Source organism: Chrysemys picta, chromosome 2 (genome assembly GCF_011386835.1).
Source record: "Chrysemys picta bellii isolate R12L10 chromosome 2, ASM1138683v2, whole genome shotgun sequence".
Lineage (NCBI taxonomy): Eukaryota > Metazoa > Chordata > Testudines > Emydidae > Chrysemys > Chrysemys picta.
In genome coordinates, this window is record NC_088792.1 from 75660906 (window position 1) to 75679721 (window position 18816).

Genomic DNA, 18816 nt, shown 5'->3' on the forward strand with positions numbered 1-18816 from the left:
GTATAAAGCCATGCCTACAGTAGGAGTGTTTTACCTGCATTGTGTGTGTGTGTAGTATATACCGGCTTATACTGGCAAAGCACTCCTAGAGTAGACACAGCTAAATCAGCAAGTCTACACTTTGTACTGGTATAGTAAGGCCACCCCCACAAGTAAAGTAAGTAATACTGATAAAAGTGTTGCATTGCTGGTATAGCTGTGTTTTCAGTAGGAATGTCTATCAGCACATCTGTGTTGGTCAGGAATCACACTTCGTCATACCTTGCCCTGACTGATGTAGCTATGCTGGGAGAAGATTGTAATGTAGACCTAGCTTCATTGGCAAAATTTTCCTGTGTAGAAAAGCCCTAAGGCCTTGTCCATGCAACAGAGTTCATAGTTCTTGCTAAAAGTTTGATTTCCTATGGTAAACACATAGCTATAAATCAAGTTTAAACTCAGCAGAAAGTGCAGTGTAAATGGGTTTTAAGAACATGTTATAAAAATTGCTGTACTCTTCTAGGTGGTACTGGAAGCATTGTTGCTGGCTCAGTTTCAACTGTGGTATGGTCGATGTATGTGAAACAAGGGCAGCCCCAGGAGTTAGCATTCAGCAGCACTCCACTGCTATTTATATACATAGACACAATTTTTAAAATGAAGAATCAATGAAAATGGTGATATACAACTATATCTTCATTGTTAGATTAATAAAATTGTTTGTTCTTTGCATTCATCAGTATTAAAAACCTGCATTTGATCTGCCCTTATTCTACAGTTACATAGCTTGGATGGTAATGAACACATTTTAGAATTCCTCAGGATGCAGTTGGGGGATTGCTATGCTGTATGAGGCCAGGCCCTGGATTCAGCTGTTATGCAATGTCACCGCATATTGCTACCTCTCAGTATATTGCTATTTTGTTTTCCAGTAACTCTGCTTCAATTTTTTTTTAAATAAAACTCAGGCTATGTCTACACTGCTCTGCAGTTTGGACTATAGGGGTGTGAATAGCAATGTGGACTAAAGTGCTGCGGTGGAACTCTCCTGTGTGGACACTGTGGGCTTGGCTACACTTGTGAGTTACAGTGCAGTAAAGGAGCCCTGGGCGCACTAGCTCACTACCCGGGCGCACTAGCTCACTACCCAGCCACACTGGCAAGGCACATAGAGCGCTCTGACTCTGCGGCTACAGCGCTGTTGGTACTCCACCTCGGCGAGTGGAATAATGTTTGCTGCACCCCCGCTGGAGCGCCAGTGTGGACAAGGTGTTGCATTACTGCGCTCTGGTCAGCCTTTGGAAATGTCCCATAATCCCCTTAAGTCAAGTGGCCACTCTTCTCATTGTTTTGAACTCGCTGTAGGAATGCAGATATGCTGTTTGAAAGCTCCGTTTCTGACAGCTGGCTGCTTATCTGCTCTGAGACAGATAAGTGTGCTCCGAGACAGATTAGTGTGGAATGCTGTGAGAGAGAGAGAGACGGGGCGGGGGGTCCTGCTGCTGTCTGAACTTACAAGATAGCATGCTGACATGCTCTCAGCCCCCCAAAAACCCATTCTCTCTCCCCCCTTATACACACAACACACTCCCTGTCACACTCCACTCCACACACCCCCATTTGAAAAGCATGTTCCAGTCACTTGCATGCTGGGATAGCTGCCCATAGCAATATGTGAAGAGTGGGATGGTCACAACCAAGTGTGTTTTGAGCATTTAAATATTATTATATTACATGTGTACGTATATATTTACTGTGGGCATCCTTGATTTTTAATTTTTTTTTTTGTGTGGCTTGTAATTGTAATTCAAGGTGGTTGTGCTTTAGAGAAAATGGAAGGCTGTGTAGGTGCAAGCAAAGTTAAGTGTGAGCTAGTTAGGCACATAGCTAAGAATTTCCTCTCTTAGGCCTTTCTCTTTCTAGGCAAAAATAACAGGATCAGGTTCCTCTGTACTCGCTTCATTGCTCTTAATTTTTAAAACGCATGCACAGCACTCCTTATCTCTGCTGTGAAAGAATATGCTGTAGGAGGGCTCTCTCGTTAAGTAGCATCTTACTGGATCTTGAAAGAAATATATTAGTGACAAAACTATTTTAAAAAAGAAAGTATCCTTGAGATTTTGGACTTAAATTAAAGGGTCTAGCACTCAAATAGTTCTTCAGACAGGATTTCTTTGTACAAAAAAGTATTTGGAATATGGATTAAAAAGTCATCAATAAAAGCCACCAATAAAATAGATGGCATAAATCATAAATAATTATGTATGTTAGGAATGAGGTGCATACAACATTACACTCAGTCACTGATTGGATTTATTGTGTGGTGAGACCTAATCCAACAGTACCCCATCTTATTTATATTTCTGATTTAGTGCTGATGCCGTTAAATAGTTTGGTTTCCGTTTCCTGCAAGTTAGTTTTTCTGTTTACCCAGATGCTGTTTGTTTTTGCTTTTCACTGGGATGTTAATTTTATGCTACAGTCTCATTTTGTTCCTGTTTTCTTTGTTTTTCGTAAACATATAGCATTTCTCTTGAAGAGTTTGTCACTGATTTAAAAGGCTGTATTCCAGGTTGTCCGTTAGTTTCCATGCCTGTTAGGAGCAGAATGGCTTTGTTTTATGTACACCAATTAATTCATATGACTTGCATACCTCCTTTTTTTCCAATCATGCTGTCATACTTGCGACGTAGAGCATCTTGTTCATATTTTCAGCTGCACTATCAAACCATTGTCTTGTCTTTGGGGAGTTCTAAATGCCATGTTCTGCCAAGAATTTCTCATCTGGGGCTGGTGATGAGCTAATAAATGTAACAATAACTGTGGCACGTGTATCGAGGGTATATGGGTAATAGGGATGTTACTCTTGGGACTGCTGTTCTGGCAAGAGAAGCTGAAGTGTTCAGGTTTGACTTCAGGAATGTTAAATAGTGTTGTACCTGGGACCTGATCTGCACTGATGCTGTCATTTTATTCTTGCTGTCGTATTTGTGTATATCTTTTGACTGTAATATCACCTATGTAGAGAGTGTGTCTGTGTCATACATATAACACAAAATATGTTAAAAGAATTTTAAGTTACAAAGACAAAAGTTAGCAAATGTCAGAATTAAGTTGCCCGTGCTACCTTAATTCTGTCCCCTTGTGAATATGCATTATGATAGTATATGATCATGTAATTAAAGACTGTTTTTTTCCATAGGATACCTGCCTCATTTGATGGATCTGTTAGCATTTGAGATTTACTTCTGGTCCCAGTGTACTCCATGGTCCTGCTGTCCAGCCTGTCTCCCTGCTCCCTATCTCCGCTCCTCATGGAGGCAAGAAGAGCAGAGGGGCGAAGGAGACAGTGTGAGAATGGAATTACATGGTGGAGACCTGTTCCAATGCCATACTCCCTATAGGTTCCCTGCCATATATGCGGCTGGTAGGCTGGATGGGCAGTCTCTTTCCAGGCTGCTCATGCAAACTTCAGCCAGCCACTTGATCCTCCTCATCACCTCTACTTAGCCTTCAGGAGGGAGTCCTGACCTGACAGATCTGAGCAACTCCATCAGCCTAGGACAGCTGTTGATGAACCTGAACAGAAAGGACTACTCACAGTAGTAACCGTTATGCCGTGTAGTAAGTGTTTGCAGGATGAGGCCCTTAATTATTTCCTCACTATTAATAAGAAGCAAATAGAGAATGGCTTCAGCTCTGGCAGTTCTCTACTCTCTGGATCATAAAGTTGTCTTCTTAGAATCTTCTTTGAAGTATGTTTGGCTGTATTAGTTATTAAGCAGATACCTGAGTATTTAAAATCCCTATAATTAACAAATATATGGCACTTTGCCTTGTCTGCCTTTCCTTTTCTTTCCAAGTGTTATAGTATTGCTGAAACTGATTTCTGACTTACTGCAGTATAGCCATTGTGGATTACTGTACTAGCAAACATGCTTGTCAGTATTCTTATAATCCAGTACTGCCATATTGCAAGAACACATGAGCCCCAAAGCAAAATGTAAGATAACAAATTCAGCCAGTGAAAAAGGTGAAAATTGACTTCGAGGTGATGATAGAATGGTGAGAAGTTAGAGCTTCAGAAATTTTCCCTGGTGTTGTCATCCTTGTACTCTATCTTAATTTGAATTGATGTGAATATAGGATAGAGAAATCTCAAAATCTGTAACTTTTTAAATACAAAGATATATACTACCATTGGTTTTAAGAAAATCCTAAATATACTGCTGTATAGAGCAACTGCACTAACCAGACTGTTTAAAATTGTTGTTTAATTAGGATTTCAGGGTTTTCATGTCAGATTTACTGTTAAGAACATAAGAATGGCCATACTGGTTGAGACCAAGGGTCCATCCAGCCCAGCATCCTGTCTGCCGACAGTGGCCAATGCCAGGTGCCCCGGAGGGAGTGAACCTAACAGGCAATGATCAAGTGATCTATCTCCTGCCATCCATTTCCACCCTCTGACAAACAGAGGCTAGGGACACCATTCCTTAACCATCCTGGCTAATAGCCATTAATGGACTTAACCTCCATGAATTTATCTAGTTCTCTTTTAAACCCTGTTATAGTCCTAGCCTTCACAACCTCCTCAGGCAAGGAGTTCCAAAGGTTGACTGTGTGCTGTGTGAAGAAGAACTTCCTTTTATTTGTTTTAAACCTGCTGCCATACTTAATTTCATTTGATGGCCCCTAGTTCTTGTATTATGGGAACAAGTACATAACTTTTCCTTATTCACTTTCTCCACACCACTCATGATTTTATATACCTCTATCATATCCCCCCTTAGTCTCCTCTTTTCCAAGCTAAAAAGTCCTAGCCTCTTTAATCTCTCCTCATATGGGACCCATTCCAAGCCCCTAATCATTTTAGTTGCCCTTCTCTAAACCTTTTTTAATGCCAGCATATCTTTTTTGAGATGAGGAGACCTCGTCTGTACGCAGTGTTCAAGATGTGGGTGTACCATCGATTTATATAAGGGCAATAAGATATTCTCTGTCTTATTCTCTGTCCCTTTTTTAATGATTCCTAACATCCGGTTTGCTTTTTTGACTGTTGCTGCACACTGCGTAGACGTCTTCAGGGAACTATCCACGATGACTCCAAGATCTCTTTCCTGATTAGTTGTAGATAAATTAGTCCCCATCATATTGTATGTATAGTTGGTGTTATTTTTGTTCGTTTTGTTTTTATGTTTTTAGGTAATGAAATCATCAAAATTTCATTAGTAAAGAGCAAGCTACTTAGGAGCCCAATCCTGCAAACATTTATATACAAGTGGGCCCTCTGAACTCCATAGGATTACTCACATGCCTAAAGTTGCTCACTTAGTAAGTGTCTGCAGATTCAGATCCTAAGATCCCAGTTCTGCAATGAGCTCTTCACAGGTAGACCTCTGTACTCAATGGAGCACCACCACCTTCAGTGGGACTGCGGGTAGAGTTCACTGCAGAATTGGGGTTAAAGGCCCCAGCCTTGCAACCAGTAGCGCTTGGGAGGACCTTTGCACTCAATGGAGCCCTTCTGACTTCAGTGTGGCTCTCTGTGGGTACACTAATCCTTTCACAGGCTGTAGGATTGGGGCCTTGGTGTGTCAACTGTGTATTCAACTAGTGTTCAAACATAAATGATTTTTAATCATTATCTATTGTAGGGGTGAAAAAAATCCTAACTTTAGAAATGTCATCTTCATATTCCGTATCTTTAAGAAATCTGTGTAATCTAGTCAACATTATTCATTTAAAAAATCTCTTGTATCCCATTTTTCGCAATATTAATTACTATCAGGAGCAGAGATTTTTTTAATACAACAATTTACATGTTTTTAAATCATGACTTGTGTGTGTGTGTGTGTGTGTATACATGTGTGTGTATATATACACATACATACATATACAAATTACATGAAAATTATAATTTCATAACACCATCGTGCAGTTCCCCTCCAATGTTTTAAAACAATTAAACATGGTAAATTCTCCAACATAAGATCTGACACACAAATTGGTAATTTTGAGACTATAGGCATAAAATAGTAAGCAGGAGATAAAAATTTTGGAGGAACGCATTATTTCCCTGGAGGGATAGCAAGACATACTCATTCTTGTACATTCAAAAACACTGTAATGAGAATATTAAAAGAAATCTGAGTTCTTTGGTAGCTTTAAAATCCCCTTCCCCAAATTTAAATAATGCAGATTATGTGTTTTAATAAAAATAGAACAGGAAGGAAGTACCCACTAGTACGTCTGTATTTAACGTACTATCACTTTTATCAATAAACCATGTATTAAAAGATTTTTAACTAGAACATAGGAGCAGTGGTTAAAAAAACAACAAACAAAGCTCTGGGCTGAAACTTAATATTGAGTCTTATGATTCAGGAATTATTTTAACTGAGTCAATTTTCAAATTATGTAAAAGCAAAAATTTATCTAAAAAGCTTGTGTAACTCAACTAAATGGAACAATTTTAACTTAAAGTAATTACTATATTTCATAATTTAATCATTTTAAATTATGTATATACTACACCTCTACCCCAATATAACTTCGGGAGCCAAAAAATCGTACTGCATTATAGGTGAAACTGCGTTATATCGAACTTGCTTTGATCCGCCGGAGTGTGCAGCCCGCCCCCCTGAGTACTACTTTACCGCGTTATATCCGAATTCGTGTTATATCGGGTCGCGTTTTATCGGGGTAGAGGTGTATGTATTCTTATATATAAAATATGACACACACACACACACGTGTCAATTAAGGGAAATGGCGTGGGAGGAAGGTGAAGGCAAGCCCTTCCTCCCAGCTTTATAATCTAGAGTTTAAAATGTGATGCGTGTTTGTGGGGAATTTTTCCATTTTTGTTTGTAACGTACAAGTAAGCAGGAAAATGAATCTTATTTCTTTTAATGCAGATGTTTTTAAAGTCTGTCACTTTGTAATAAACCTGTTTAGCATGCTTTGATCCTTGGATGCCTGCAAGAATTGGATGAAGTGCAGCTTGTCCTCTGGAAAACTAGCTACTGGCAGATGTACATCTTGGATGCCAGCTGATAGGAAGCAGGGAATGGAAAGGTGTGGAAACACTGTCACTTACCTTTGTGCTACAGTATTGCCAAGCCCAGGCATTCAGCAATCCTGACCCAGGTCCCCCCAAAAAATGAAATTGACATAAAAACAGATTTTTTAAAGAAACCTACCGTTATTTGTATTATTGCCCTTATTGCTTTTTGAACATTTTAGAATTCATGTTATCTGCAACCCAAATATTAGAAACTGACTTATTTTTAAAAAATGAAAGCTGAAATTCGTACATCATCAAATGAGTCCAGAAACTGGGGCTTAAAGAAAAGCCCCAAATATTAAGACTCATGCTAAAATCATGAGAGTTGACAACACTAGCATTCTCTTTCCTCGTTCCTCTTACCATGATACAAAGTCATCTAAAATATTCAAAACACCTCTCTGGTCCTCTTGTTTCCTCCTAGAGATTAATTGACTTAGTTTTCTCCATTCTGTTTATCTTTGTTAGCCATTTTTGGCTGATGCTGTGAACTCTGTTTCATTGTGAGTGAGAGAGAAATCAGTATTGTTAGAATTTCCCCCCTCTTTTTCCTTCCTCCCCCCACCACTTTTACTTTTTGATACTCCAGTAATGAGGACCATATAAATACTTGCATAGACGGATCAATATTTTCTTCTCGTTTGTCCTTTATAGGAGCAAAGGAAAGAAAGATGTGAGGTTACTTAAATAGGAGCCCATGAAGCCAGTTTTAACTAAACAGGAAGAAGACAACAATTAACAGGATGTATTTCCAATAACACACCACCTCTTTCACCCCCAAAACCCTGCCAGCTGGAGGTTGATAAGAAAGGCAGTGGTAGGTTGGGAGGCCCTCAGCAAGGTTCAGGGACCACACCCTGGTGAGTTGCTCCAATGCAACCACAGCAGCCATGAAATGGGGGAGGGTATTGACGTTTATTAGGATGCTGTTCTTATAGGGTCTTCATTGTCATAACAGCCTTTGGCTAATAGTAGTTGTCTACTAAATGTGACAGTCCCCTTTACTTCAGCTCCTAGAAGCAAAAAGAAGCTTTTTTTTTTTGTCTCTTCTCCCCCCCTCAAGAGCCTCCTGACTATTGCAAAGATCCCCTCTACAGTATTATTTCCTTTGTAGCTTCCTGGCTTCTGTGGGGAGGGAGGGAGGGAGGATGGGGGATGTTACCAGTACTCCATGTTTTGTGAATTCCATGTGGTTTCTATTCTTCTCTAGAATTTAGTCCTGATACTCTGGTTCTTGTTGATGTATCTATTTCCTCTCTCCTCCCCCCCTTCATAAAAATAATGAAAACCGTTAAACCAAATGGCCATGGCTCTTTGCCATCCAAGGCAATAAATAATTTTTGCAGCTGAGGCTTTTAATCAACCACAGAAGATTATTATAAATGTTGTCTTGTGCATATGACAAGAGAACCGTTTCAAGCAATGAGATTTGACAAAACCGACGGCTTTTCTTTTGTGAAGAAAGTTATGTGCCTGCTTAGGTGTGTTGCTGAATAAATTTAGGCCCTGATTCAGCAGTATATCTGCTTCCCCCCTCTAGAATTAAAGGAAGGGAATCCCTTCCTTTAATCCCTTACATTGTATTCTCTTCCAGTCTTGGCTATAGTTTCTGTGTCTCCTTTCTCCCCTCTACACATTCACTTTATTTTTCTTTGTCTCCCTTCTTTTGTTTACCTCTTTACTTTTATGCCCTTGCTCTCTCCTCTCTCTTTGGCCTGGTCTACACTATGACTTTAATTCGGATTTAGCAGCGTTAAATCGAATTAACCCTGCACCCGTCCACACAACGAAGCCATTTAATTCGAAATAAAGGGCTCTTTAAATCGATTTCTGTACTCCACCCCAACGAGCGGAGTAGCACCAAAATCGATTTTGTCATTTCGAATTAGGGTTAGTGTGGCCGCAATTCAATGGTATTGGCCTCCAGGAGCTATCCCAGAGTGCACCATTGTGACCGCTCTGGACAGCAATGTGAACTCGGATGCACTGGCCAGGTAGACAGGAAAAGCCCTGCGAACATTTGAATTTCATTTCCTGTTTGCCCAGCGTGGAGAGCACAGGTGACCACAGATAGCTCATCAGCACAGGTAACCATGCAGGCCAATAATCGAAAAAGAGCACCAGCATGGACCGTACGGGAGGTACTGGATCTGATCGCTATATGGGGAGAGGATTCAGTGCTAGCAGAACTTTGTTCGAAAAGACGAAATGCCAAAACTTTTGAAAAAATCTCCAAGGGCATGATGGAGAGAGGCCACAATAGGGACTCAGATCAGTGCCGCGTGAAAGTCAAGGAGCTCAGACAAGCCTATCAAAAAACAAAGGAGGCAAACGGTTGCTCCGGGTCAGAGCCGCGGACATGCCGCTTCTATGACGAGCTGCATGCAGTTCTAGGGGGGGCCGCCACCACTACCCCACCTCTGACCGTGGATTCCGAGGCGGGAATAATCTCATCAGCTACACCTGAGGATTCTGTGGACGGGGAAGAGGAGGAGGACGAGCTTGCAGAGAGCACCCAGCACTCCGTTCTCCCCAACAGCCAGGATCTTTTTCTCAGCCTGACTGAAGTACCCTCCCAAGCCAGTACCCAAGACCATGACCCCATGGAAGGGACCTCAGGTGAGTTTACCTTTTAAAATATAAGACATGGTTTAAAAGCAAGCATTTTTTAATGATTAATTTTCCCTGAGGACTTGGGATGCATTCGCGGCCAGTACAGCTACTGGAAAAGTCTGTTAACGTGTCTGGGGATGGAGCGGAAATCCTCCAGGGACATCTCCATGAAGCTCTCCTGGAGGTACTCCAAAAGCCTTGCCACAAGGTTTCTGGTCAGTGCAGCCTTATTCCGTCCTCCATGGTAGGACACTTGACCACGCCATGCTTGCAGCAAGTAATCTGGTATCATTGCATGACAAAGTCTGGCAGCATATGGTCCCGGTGTTTGCTGGCATTCAAGCAACATCCGTTCTTTATCTTGCTGTGTAATCCTCAGGAGAGTGATATTGCTCATGGTAACCTGGTTGAAATACGGGAATTTAATTAAGGGGACAGAGGTGGCCGTTCCTACTGGGCTGTTTGCCTGTGGCTGAAAAGAAATCCTTCCATGCAGTTAGCCAAGCGCAGGGGGGTGGGAATTGGCCCAGAGCTTTTCGCGTGTGGCTAGCAGGGATCTTCCCTGATACCAGCCACGCGGTGGGGGGAGGGATAAAGCGATCATCCAGAGAATTGGATGGGGGGGGGGGGTTAGTTTGTTTTCTGCTGCTGTTGAATGTTAACAGGAAAACCGCAGCACTCAACGGGCTTTGCTTGGTATGTGGGAAAGGAGGGCGCAGAAGCTGAAAGACAATGGCTTACCATGGCCGCATGCAAGCCGAATTCTGTTGCCCGGACCTGCGTCTGTGATCTCTAGCAGCAAAGCCACAGGCACTCAATATTAAGAGGCAAAATGCGACCTTGCACAGAAATCACATGTGCTGTGTAATGTGAATAGTGTTGGTCACCGTGAAAGAGTATAAGCATTGTTCTGCAAAATGTATCTTTTTAAAAAATTCTCTCCTTTTTTCCCTCCCTCCAGCAGCTGCAAATTCTTCAAGCCTCCCTCCTCCGTCCCGAAGGCTATCACAGATAAGGCGTCGGAAAAAGAAGACGCGAGACGAGATGTTCGCAGAAATCATGGAATCCACCCGCAGTGACAGAGCTCATCTGAATGAGTGGAAGGACACGGTTTCAAAGTATAGGAAAGAAGCCAGTGAACGTAAGGAGAGGAGGGACCAACGTGAGGAGAGGAGAGACGCTCGAGATGAGAGGTGGCGGCAGGAAGATCAGAGGAGGCAGGATGCAACGCTGGGGCTGCTGCGTGAGCAAACAGACATGCTCCGGCGTCTGGTGGAGCTTCAGGAACGGCAGCAGGATAACAGAGTGCCGCTACAGCCCCTGTATAACCCCCCTCACCATGTTCCATAGCCTCCTCACCCAGACGTGTAAGAATGCGGGGAGGGGCGGGGGGGCGCCGTACACCTTCCCATTCCACCCCAGTGGACAGCCCAAGCAAAAGGCTGTCATTTTTTTTAATCTTTTTTTAGTGGCCTTTTCCTTCCCGCCGATCCTCCTCCCAAACCCCACCAGGGTTCCCTCCCTCTTTTTATAATCTATTAATAAAGAATAAATGATTTTTAAACGATAGTGACTTTATTTGGTTTGAAAGCAAGCTGGGGGAAGGGGGAGAGTGGGTTCCTTACAGAGAATGAGTCAATAAAGGGGGCGGGTTTTCATGAAGGAGAAACAAACAGATATTTCACACTGTAGCCTGGCCAGTCATGAAACTGGTTTTCAAAGCTTCTCTGATGCGCAGCACTTCCTGGTGTACTCTTCTAATCGCCCTGGTGTCTGGCTGCGCGTAATCAGCATCCAGGCGATTTGCTTCAGCCTCCCACCCCGCCATAAAAGTCTCCCCCTTACTTTCACAGAGATTGTGGAGCACACAGCAAGCAGAAATAACAATGGGGATATTGGTTTGGCTGAGGTCTGAGCGAGTCAGTAACGATCGCCAGCGACCTTTTAAACGGCCAAATGCACATTCTACCACCATTCTGCACTTGCTCAGCCTGTAGTTGAACAGCTCCTGACTCCTGTCCAGGCTGCCTGTGTATGGCTTCATGAGCCATGGCATTAAGGGGTAGGCTGGGTCCCCAAGAATAACTATTGGCATTTCAACATCCCCAACAGTTATTTTCTGGTCCGGAAAGTAAGTCCCTTGCTGCAGCCCTTTAAACAGAGTAGTGTTCCTGAAGACGCGAGTGTCATGAACCCTTCCCGGCCAGCCCACATTGATGATGGTGAAACGTCCCTTGTGATCCACAAGTGCTTGCAGCACCATTGAAAAGTACCCCTTGCGGTTTATGTACTGGGTACCCTGGTGCTCCGTTGCCAAGATAGGGATATGGGTTCCATCTATCGCCCCACCACAGTTAGGGAATCCCATTGCAGCAAAGCCATCCACTATGGCCTGCACATTTGCCAGAGTCACTACCTTTCGTAGCAGCACCTGAGTGATTGCTTTGGCTACTTGCATGACAGCAGCCCCCACAGTAGATTTGCCCACTCCAAATTGATTCCCGACTGACCGGTAGCTGTCTGGCGTTGCAAGCTTCCACAGGGCTATCGCCACTCGCTTCTCAACTGTGAGGGCTGCTCTCATCTTGGTATTCTAGCGTTTCAGGGCAGGGGACAGCAAGTCACAAAGTTCCATGAAAGTGCCCTTACGCATGCAAAAGTTCCGCAGCCACTGGGAATCATCCCACACCTGCAACACTATGCGGTCCCACCAGTCTGTGCTTGTTTCCCTTGCCCAGAATCGGCGTTCCATGGCTAGAACCTGCCCCATTAACAACATGATCTCCAAAGCACTGGGGCCCGTGGTTTGACAGAATTCTGTGTCTGTGTCTGTGTTTGTGTCTGTGTCTGTGTCCTCGTCCTCCTCATGGTTGTCGCTGCGCTGCCGCCGCCTCTTCACCTCGTTTTTCTGGTCCTGGCTCAGCATAAACTCCACGAGAACACGCAAGGTGTTTACAATGTTCATGACTGCTGTCTTGAGCTGAGCGGGCTCCATGCTTGCTGTGGTATGGAGTCTGCAGTGTTCACCCAGGAAAAAAGGCGCAAAATGGTTGTCTGCCGTCCACTGCTTTCATGCAGGGAGGGAGGGAGGGGTGAGGCTGTACCCAGAACCACCTGCGACAATGTTTTTTGTCCCATCAGGCACTGGGATCTCAACCCAGAATTCCAATGGGCGGGGGAGACTGTGGGAACTATGGGATAGCTACCCACAGTGCAACGCTCCAGAAATCGACGCTAGCCCCGGTACATGGATGCACACCGCCGAATTAATGTGCTTAGTGTGGCCGCATACATTCGACTTTATACAATCTGTTTCCCAAATTCGAATTATATAAATTCGGATTAATCCCATAGTGTAGACATACCCTTTCTCTTACCATCTCTCTAGCTGAAGTAGTAGTGCTTGGTTACTCTGTTGAAAGGAGCCAACACAGTTTCCCTCAGATGAACGGTGCCACTCACCTGTTTTTGAAGCTCTGGTATTAGTTTTCTTAATTTCTGAGTACGTATGGTTAGATTGCTGCAGTTTGTTTCATTTACACTATTGTGGGATTTCCAATGTCCCTTTGCAAAGGAAACGTAACACAAAACAATAATATGTTGTCATAACATAGTTATGAACGGACTGTTCTGTAATGAACTTGTTAGAATAAAAAGTGTTGTCTGGCTCTCAGTGCTGAACAGTAAACTTGCAGAATAGTGAGCGTTTTCTTTGGGAAGGTGTAATACTTTGGAAATGGCAAAAGGCACTGCGGACTTAACAGCATGGGTTGTGACTCTACTTTCAGGTATCCCCTTATGAAGTCCTGCATTTCATACATGGCAGCAGTTGTTACTGACTTTCTGGATGTTAATGGTCTTCTGAGTAAACAAGGCTTAGAGAGAGAGAGTCTACAGTGTGGGGGAAGAGGTGAAAGGAGTGGAAATGAAGTGATTTCAGAGGGCATAACCTTTTTGATGGTAAAGCTCACTGTAGTTATTGCTGGCTATTCTGTGTGGTAGAGTGTGATCTTGGTCACAAGTTATGTTTTTATTGTATTTGTCAGACTCGAAGTGGAAAAACTATTTACATTATATATCAAGTGAATATTTTTTCCAAACATTGTTCAACTGATTTTTATTTTCTTAACTGCTATCTTACTTGATACTAAAGTGGTTAGTGTTGCCTTTTGGCCACTAACTTCTCTAGAAGTGCATACTGTATCACACATTGGGGCAGATCCTCAACTGGTGTAAATTATCATAGTTGATTTAGGACACCTTATACCAGCTGAAGATCTGCCCCAATAGGTTTACTGTGTTGGAGGGTGTACTGTATAATGGGGTAGAACTGGAGACAGAGGTCTGTGTTGTATGTCTAGCTCTGCCACTGACTTGCTGCATGACATTTGCAAAGTTACTGAATGCCTGGTCTGAAGATGCTGCTGGGGCTTAGGAATGAGAGAGGCAGCTGTGTCCATGCCCACTGTCAGAAACATAGGCACTTAGGGGACTTTTAACAGTGGAAATTTGGACACCTCAGGACTTTAGGCACTTCTATGGTTAGGTGGCAGATGAGTGGAGGTTTGAGGATCTCAGTGTTAGATTTAGGTGCCTAAAGTGGTAATTACACATGTAGGTCCTTTTGCGGATATAGCCCTGTCTATTTACTAGAGTCACGTAACCTTAAAATTCCAATACAGAGTGACAAGGGGTACAGCTGGGGAGATTGTTGATCAGTGTTGTCACAACTTTCATTTCCTGTTAAAAGAAAACAACTTCATTTTCTAATAGAACAAAGAGCTAAGTAATATGGCATAATGTGAGTAAGATTGGAGTAACATGAACAAATTATTCTTTTGAGTAAAAACAGTTTTTCAAGTGTAATAGTTATGACAATCTTTTCTCTTAGACCCTGTCACAAAATATGAATTAGGTGTGTTCTCTCAGATACTTTCAACTGCCACCTTTTCTACCTTTATACTCTAACTTAGGCCATCCTTGGTATACACGCAATTTGAGCACCAAAACTAAATTGGTTTAGAAACTAGTTTAGGTAAATCAGTGCAACCCCTTGGTGCAGACACTCTTAATTATGGGTTAAGAGTCTCCAGATCTAAGGCTATGTCTACACTACCGCGGTAAGTCGACCTACGGTACGCAACTCCAGTTATGTTATTCACATAACTGGAGTCGATGTACTTTAGGTCGAGTTACCGCGGGGTCTACACCGCAGGGAGTCGACAGGAGAAACTCTCCCGTCGACTTATTTTACTCTTCTCTGGGGTGGATTTGATTTAAGTCAAATTGATTTAAATCATGATTTAAATCAATAGTCAGGAAGACTCGATTTAATAATGGATTTCTACATAAAAGTGCATTCTTCTTGGTTGTTATAACCATAATACATATTCTTCACAACTCAGAGCTAGATGTAGGTTTCATTTTTAGAAAGTACACACTATACATTTTTAAAGTGATTTATTTTGAAAACTTTTCAGATTAGTTTTACAGCTATATCAGTAAAACTGATATAGCTGTAAAACTGAATGATTGGTTATTTAATTTACAAAGGTAATTGAAGCAGATATTTATGAAGTCATTGGGAGGTGAACCATCTCCAATTCAACAGGTTAATCATTAATATTTGGAGGATTTTCTTGCCATACTGTATTAGGAGGAGAACATCACCAGACAGACATTTAAATTGTTGTATTTAACTAAAACAATGTTATTTATTCTGGACGTTTTTCTTTAACAGTAAACATATAATATTTTAACAAAATAAGCATATGAATTTTTTAATTTAGTTAAACATTCAAATTTTCTAAAATCAGGTTTGTTTTTGTTAGAATTATTTTTAACTGAAATAGTTAAATGAAATAGTTTAAAAAAAATTAAATTGACTGTTCAGCCAGATCAACATGAGAAATGTAAAATATTGGCTTCTGCAGCTAACTCAGTCATCTTCACCTTCATTTTCCTGTTTGTTCATAATCTGGAAAAGAAAAACAAGCTTTCCTGCTTTTTCAGGTCCCAAACGATTTCTCAATTTGGAATGAATTAGTCCAAAGAAAGAAATTATTCTTTCTACACCGGCAGAAGAAGCTACTGCTGTTAAAAGTGAGATTATCACTTCAACAGTCTCTGAATCTAAGTGCTTAAGTGACTTCCACCAGTTCATTGGTGTGACTTCCTTTAAAACATCATCAGCAAACATATTTCTTGAATGGTTCACTATTAGCTCTGAAGTTTATTATAGTTGGCATTATGGAGGGATGATTGCTGGATGTCCATGTCATAGCTAACTCCTTTTCTTCAGCAGTTAAGGTTTGATCCTGGTATCGAGTATTGAGAATATTTGCAAGAAAATGAGCTGTAGATAGTGCTTGTCCCATTCGTTTTTTTAATGCTTGTAATTTAACTCTATCATTGCATATTTCTTTTTTAAGATCTCACTCAGTTCCTTCCACATTTCAACAGCATCAGCAATAAAACAGCAATTTCCCTACATTTTGTTCAAGGCTACAGAAATAGGCTTCAGGGTACTCAGCACGTGTTCAACATTTCTCTTAAGCCTAATGTTGAGGACTTTGGCTGTGACAGCACCATCTATTTTTTTCACTATTTTGTTCACAAACTGTCATCAGATTAGGCCAGTTCTTGATATAGTGCTCAAAACTGTCCACTACTGAGTTCCATTGCATTGTGGAGAGTTAACTTGGTTCCTCCCACTATTTTCAGAGGAGCTGCTGCAAAGTGGTTGTTATGGAAGTATTTTGCAGTTTCAACATTAGCCTTTATTTCTGGAACACTGAAGTCTTTGGCTAGGAGATGCATCAAATGAGCACTGCAACCATATGTTATTCGCTTGGGACTCTCTTCTAAATAATTTCTTCTCATCTTGGATACATTTGCAGCATTGTCTGTAGTACGCAGCTTGGTCAGACATTTTAATTATTTTTCACAGTTTGTTACAGCTTTTACAGCTACTTCTTGTAAGTATTCTCCTGTGTGTGCATTTCCTAATGTATCAATTGTTTCTGTAAGGAAGACATTCCCTTCTTCTATTGTCACACAAGCACATACAACAGGATCATTGTGGACATTGCTCCACCCAACAAGACTCAGGTTAACAATTTCACCCTCTAGACCTTTTGCACACTGCTCAATTTCTCTTTCATACACTTTATCCAGCAGTTTGCCTGCGACATCTGCTCTGTTGGATGAACTGTATCCTGGTCTTAATGACTGATCCATGTTAATGAAGTGTGGGTTCTCAGTCATACGGAAAGGAGAGTTTGTTGCATAAACAAACTGGGCAATTTTTTCATAATTTTTTGTAAGTGGCTGGTTCTTATCACAATCTTATCTGTGGTTGTTTCTGGATGATGGAGATTTTATTTCTCCTTTTGCTACAGGTGATATCCTGTGGCTATGTGACATACATGATGTGACTGAAACACTATCATTGGCAGATAACTCTGAAACTATAGAAAATGATGGTGATCTTGAAGGTGGATAGTCTTCAGAGTCCTGTATGTTGAGGATGGATGCTCCTAAACAAAATAAGTCAATGCAGTTATTTAATTATTATTACCATACTGCTCATTGAGTATTACTCATTGCATTCTTTGCACTCATTGATCTTCCTCTTACAATTTCACCTTTAAAGTAGGTGTACTGAGTGTACTACTTTAAAGGTGAAATTGTAAGAGGAAGATCTGCCTCTTTCAGCTATTTATTTTTTTATCACAACTGCATCTAAAATGATAGTACCATAGAGTAACAACTATATTTTTTGCTCAAACATGAGAATTCAAGAATAGTCTAGAAGGAAGACAGGCAGTCCTTAAGAAAGAAGTATGAAATAAAAAAGTTTACCAACCTGAAGATCCTGCATGTTCAGACATATTACTTTCATCATCTTCAGCGCAGCTTCTTCCTGAGAAGGAACACTTCTCATGATGCTGTTTCATTTGGGCAACCAGGCCTTGCATTTCTTTGTTGCACTGTTTGCATTTTGCACGCATGCCTGTCTTACACACAAGTAGAGGAACTTCATTAAAATATTCCCAAACTGGGTCTCTTTTACGGCCTGCGGCCATTATAGGTTTTCCCTTCTAATACGAGAATGGTAAGGTAGATCTCAAATCAATGAAGGCTACACTCGGAAAGACCTCAAGACTTCTGCTCAAACAGTTTCACTTTTGTTTCTGCTGCCTGTCCCTCCCTTCTCACATTGATCTCCACACTTCTTCTCCTTGTCCAGATCTATTCCGCCCCCAACAATCTTCTATTCATTGAACTTTTTGAAACTTTGCACTTTTAGAGAGTTAAGGGATTGACTCTGTGTACACAAATTTGCAGAGGGACAATAGGGTTGGGGTCTGTTATTTCTCACCTCTATATTTTATTGTATGTATGTATTTAAAAACATTTTTGCTGTTAATAAGCATAATATCTCTGGAGACACAAATCCATAGTTTGAGAACTGCAAAACGAAGCATCTCTGATGGTATCTTCCAGACTGAGCACTGAGTCCCATTGGCTAGATAGAAAGATTAACCTAAATAATCTATACAGAAGCCTCTCAAACCCCATAAGATTGGGTCCCTAATCCATGAACTATTGGAACTCATTTACAAAACTTTTTTTAAACATTACATGAATATATTGTCTCATACTATAGAATTAGAATTTATAATCCCTATTCCATGATGAGATATCTTTGAGCTATAATGTATCTTACTTAAAACTATCTTCAGATAGGTTTTTTTCTGCAAAAAGCATTTTTTATTAAAAAAAATCAGATTTAAAATTAAAAAAAAATTTTTTTTTAATCATTGATTTTTATCCACTCTGCTCTTCTCGTCGGGGGGTAAAGTACAGGGGTCGACTGGAGAGCGATCTGCTATTGATTTGGCGGGTCTTCACTAGACCCGCTAAATCGACCACCGATGGATCGATCTCGGAGTGTTGATCCTGGCTGTAGTGTAGATGTAGCCTAGGGGACTGCCTGGTCTACAGATTTATTTAAATGAGCTCTCAAATTGTGTGTAGATAAGGCCTTAGGCTTTTATTGGAGAGAGCACAGACAAGTGATTTAACTGTCTTTGTGCAATGTTCATGGAACTTAAAAATATGGAAACTGCAGTTTAACGTCAGGTTGACTT

General features: G+C 41.3%; 1 protein-coding gene across 2 annotated transcripts in view; it reads left to right on the top strand.

Annotated features, from left to right (window-relative positions):
• The window catches only part of CMC1 (C-X9-C motif containing 1), a 66556-nt gene that overhangs the window by 1162 nt on the left and 46578 nt on the right, over positions 1–18816 (top strand). Inside the window, exons 2-3 of one of the 2 annotated variants that reach the window (XM_065583517.1) lie at positions 3182–9667; positions 10623–12114. The exons of the other annotated variant lie outside the window; for it this stretch is intronic. Of the exons in view, the coding sequence (XP_065439589.1) occupies positions 9142–9667; positions 10623–11011 (915 nt within the window). The 5' untranslated portion in view covers positions 3182–9141 and the 3' untranslated portion in view covers positions 11012–12114. Of the gene's footprint in view, positions 1–3181; positions 9668–10622; positions 12115–18816 lie in introns of those variants that run through there. 2 annotated transcript variants of the gene reach the window in all.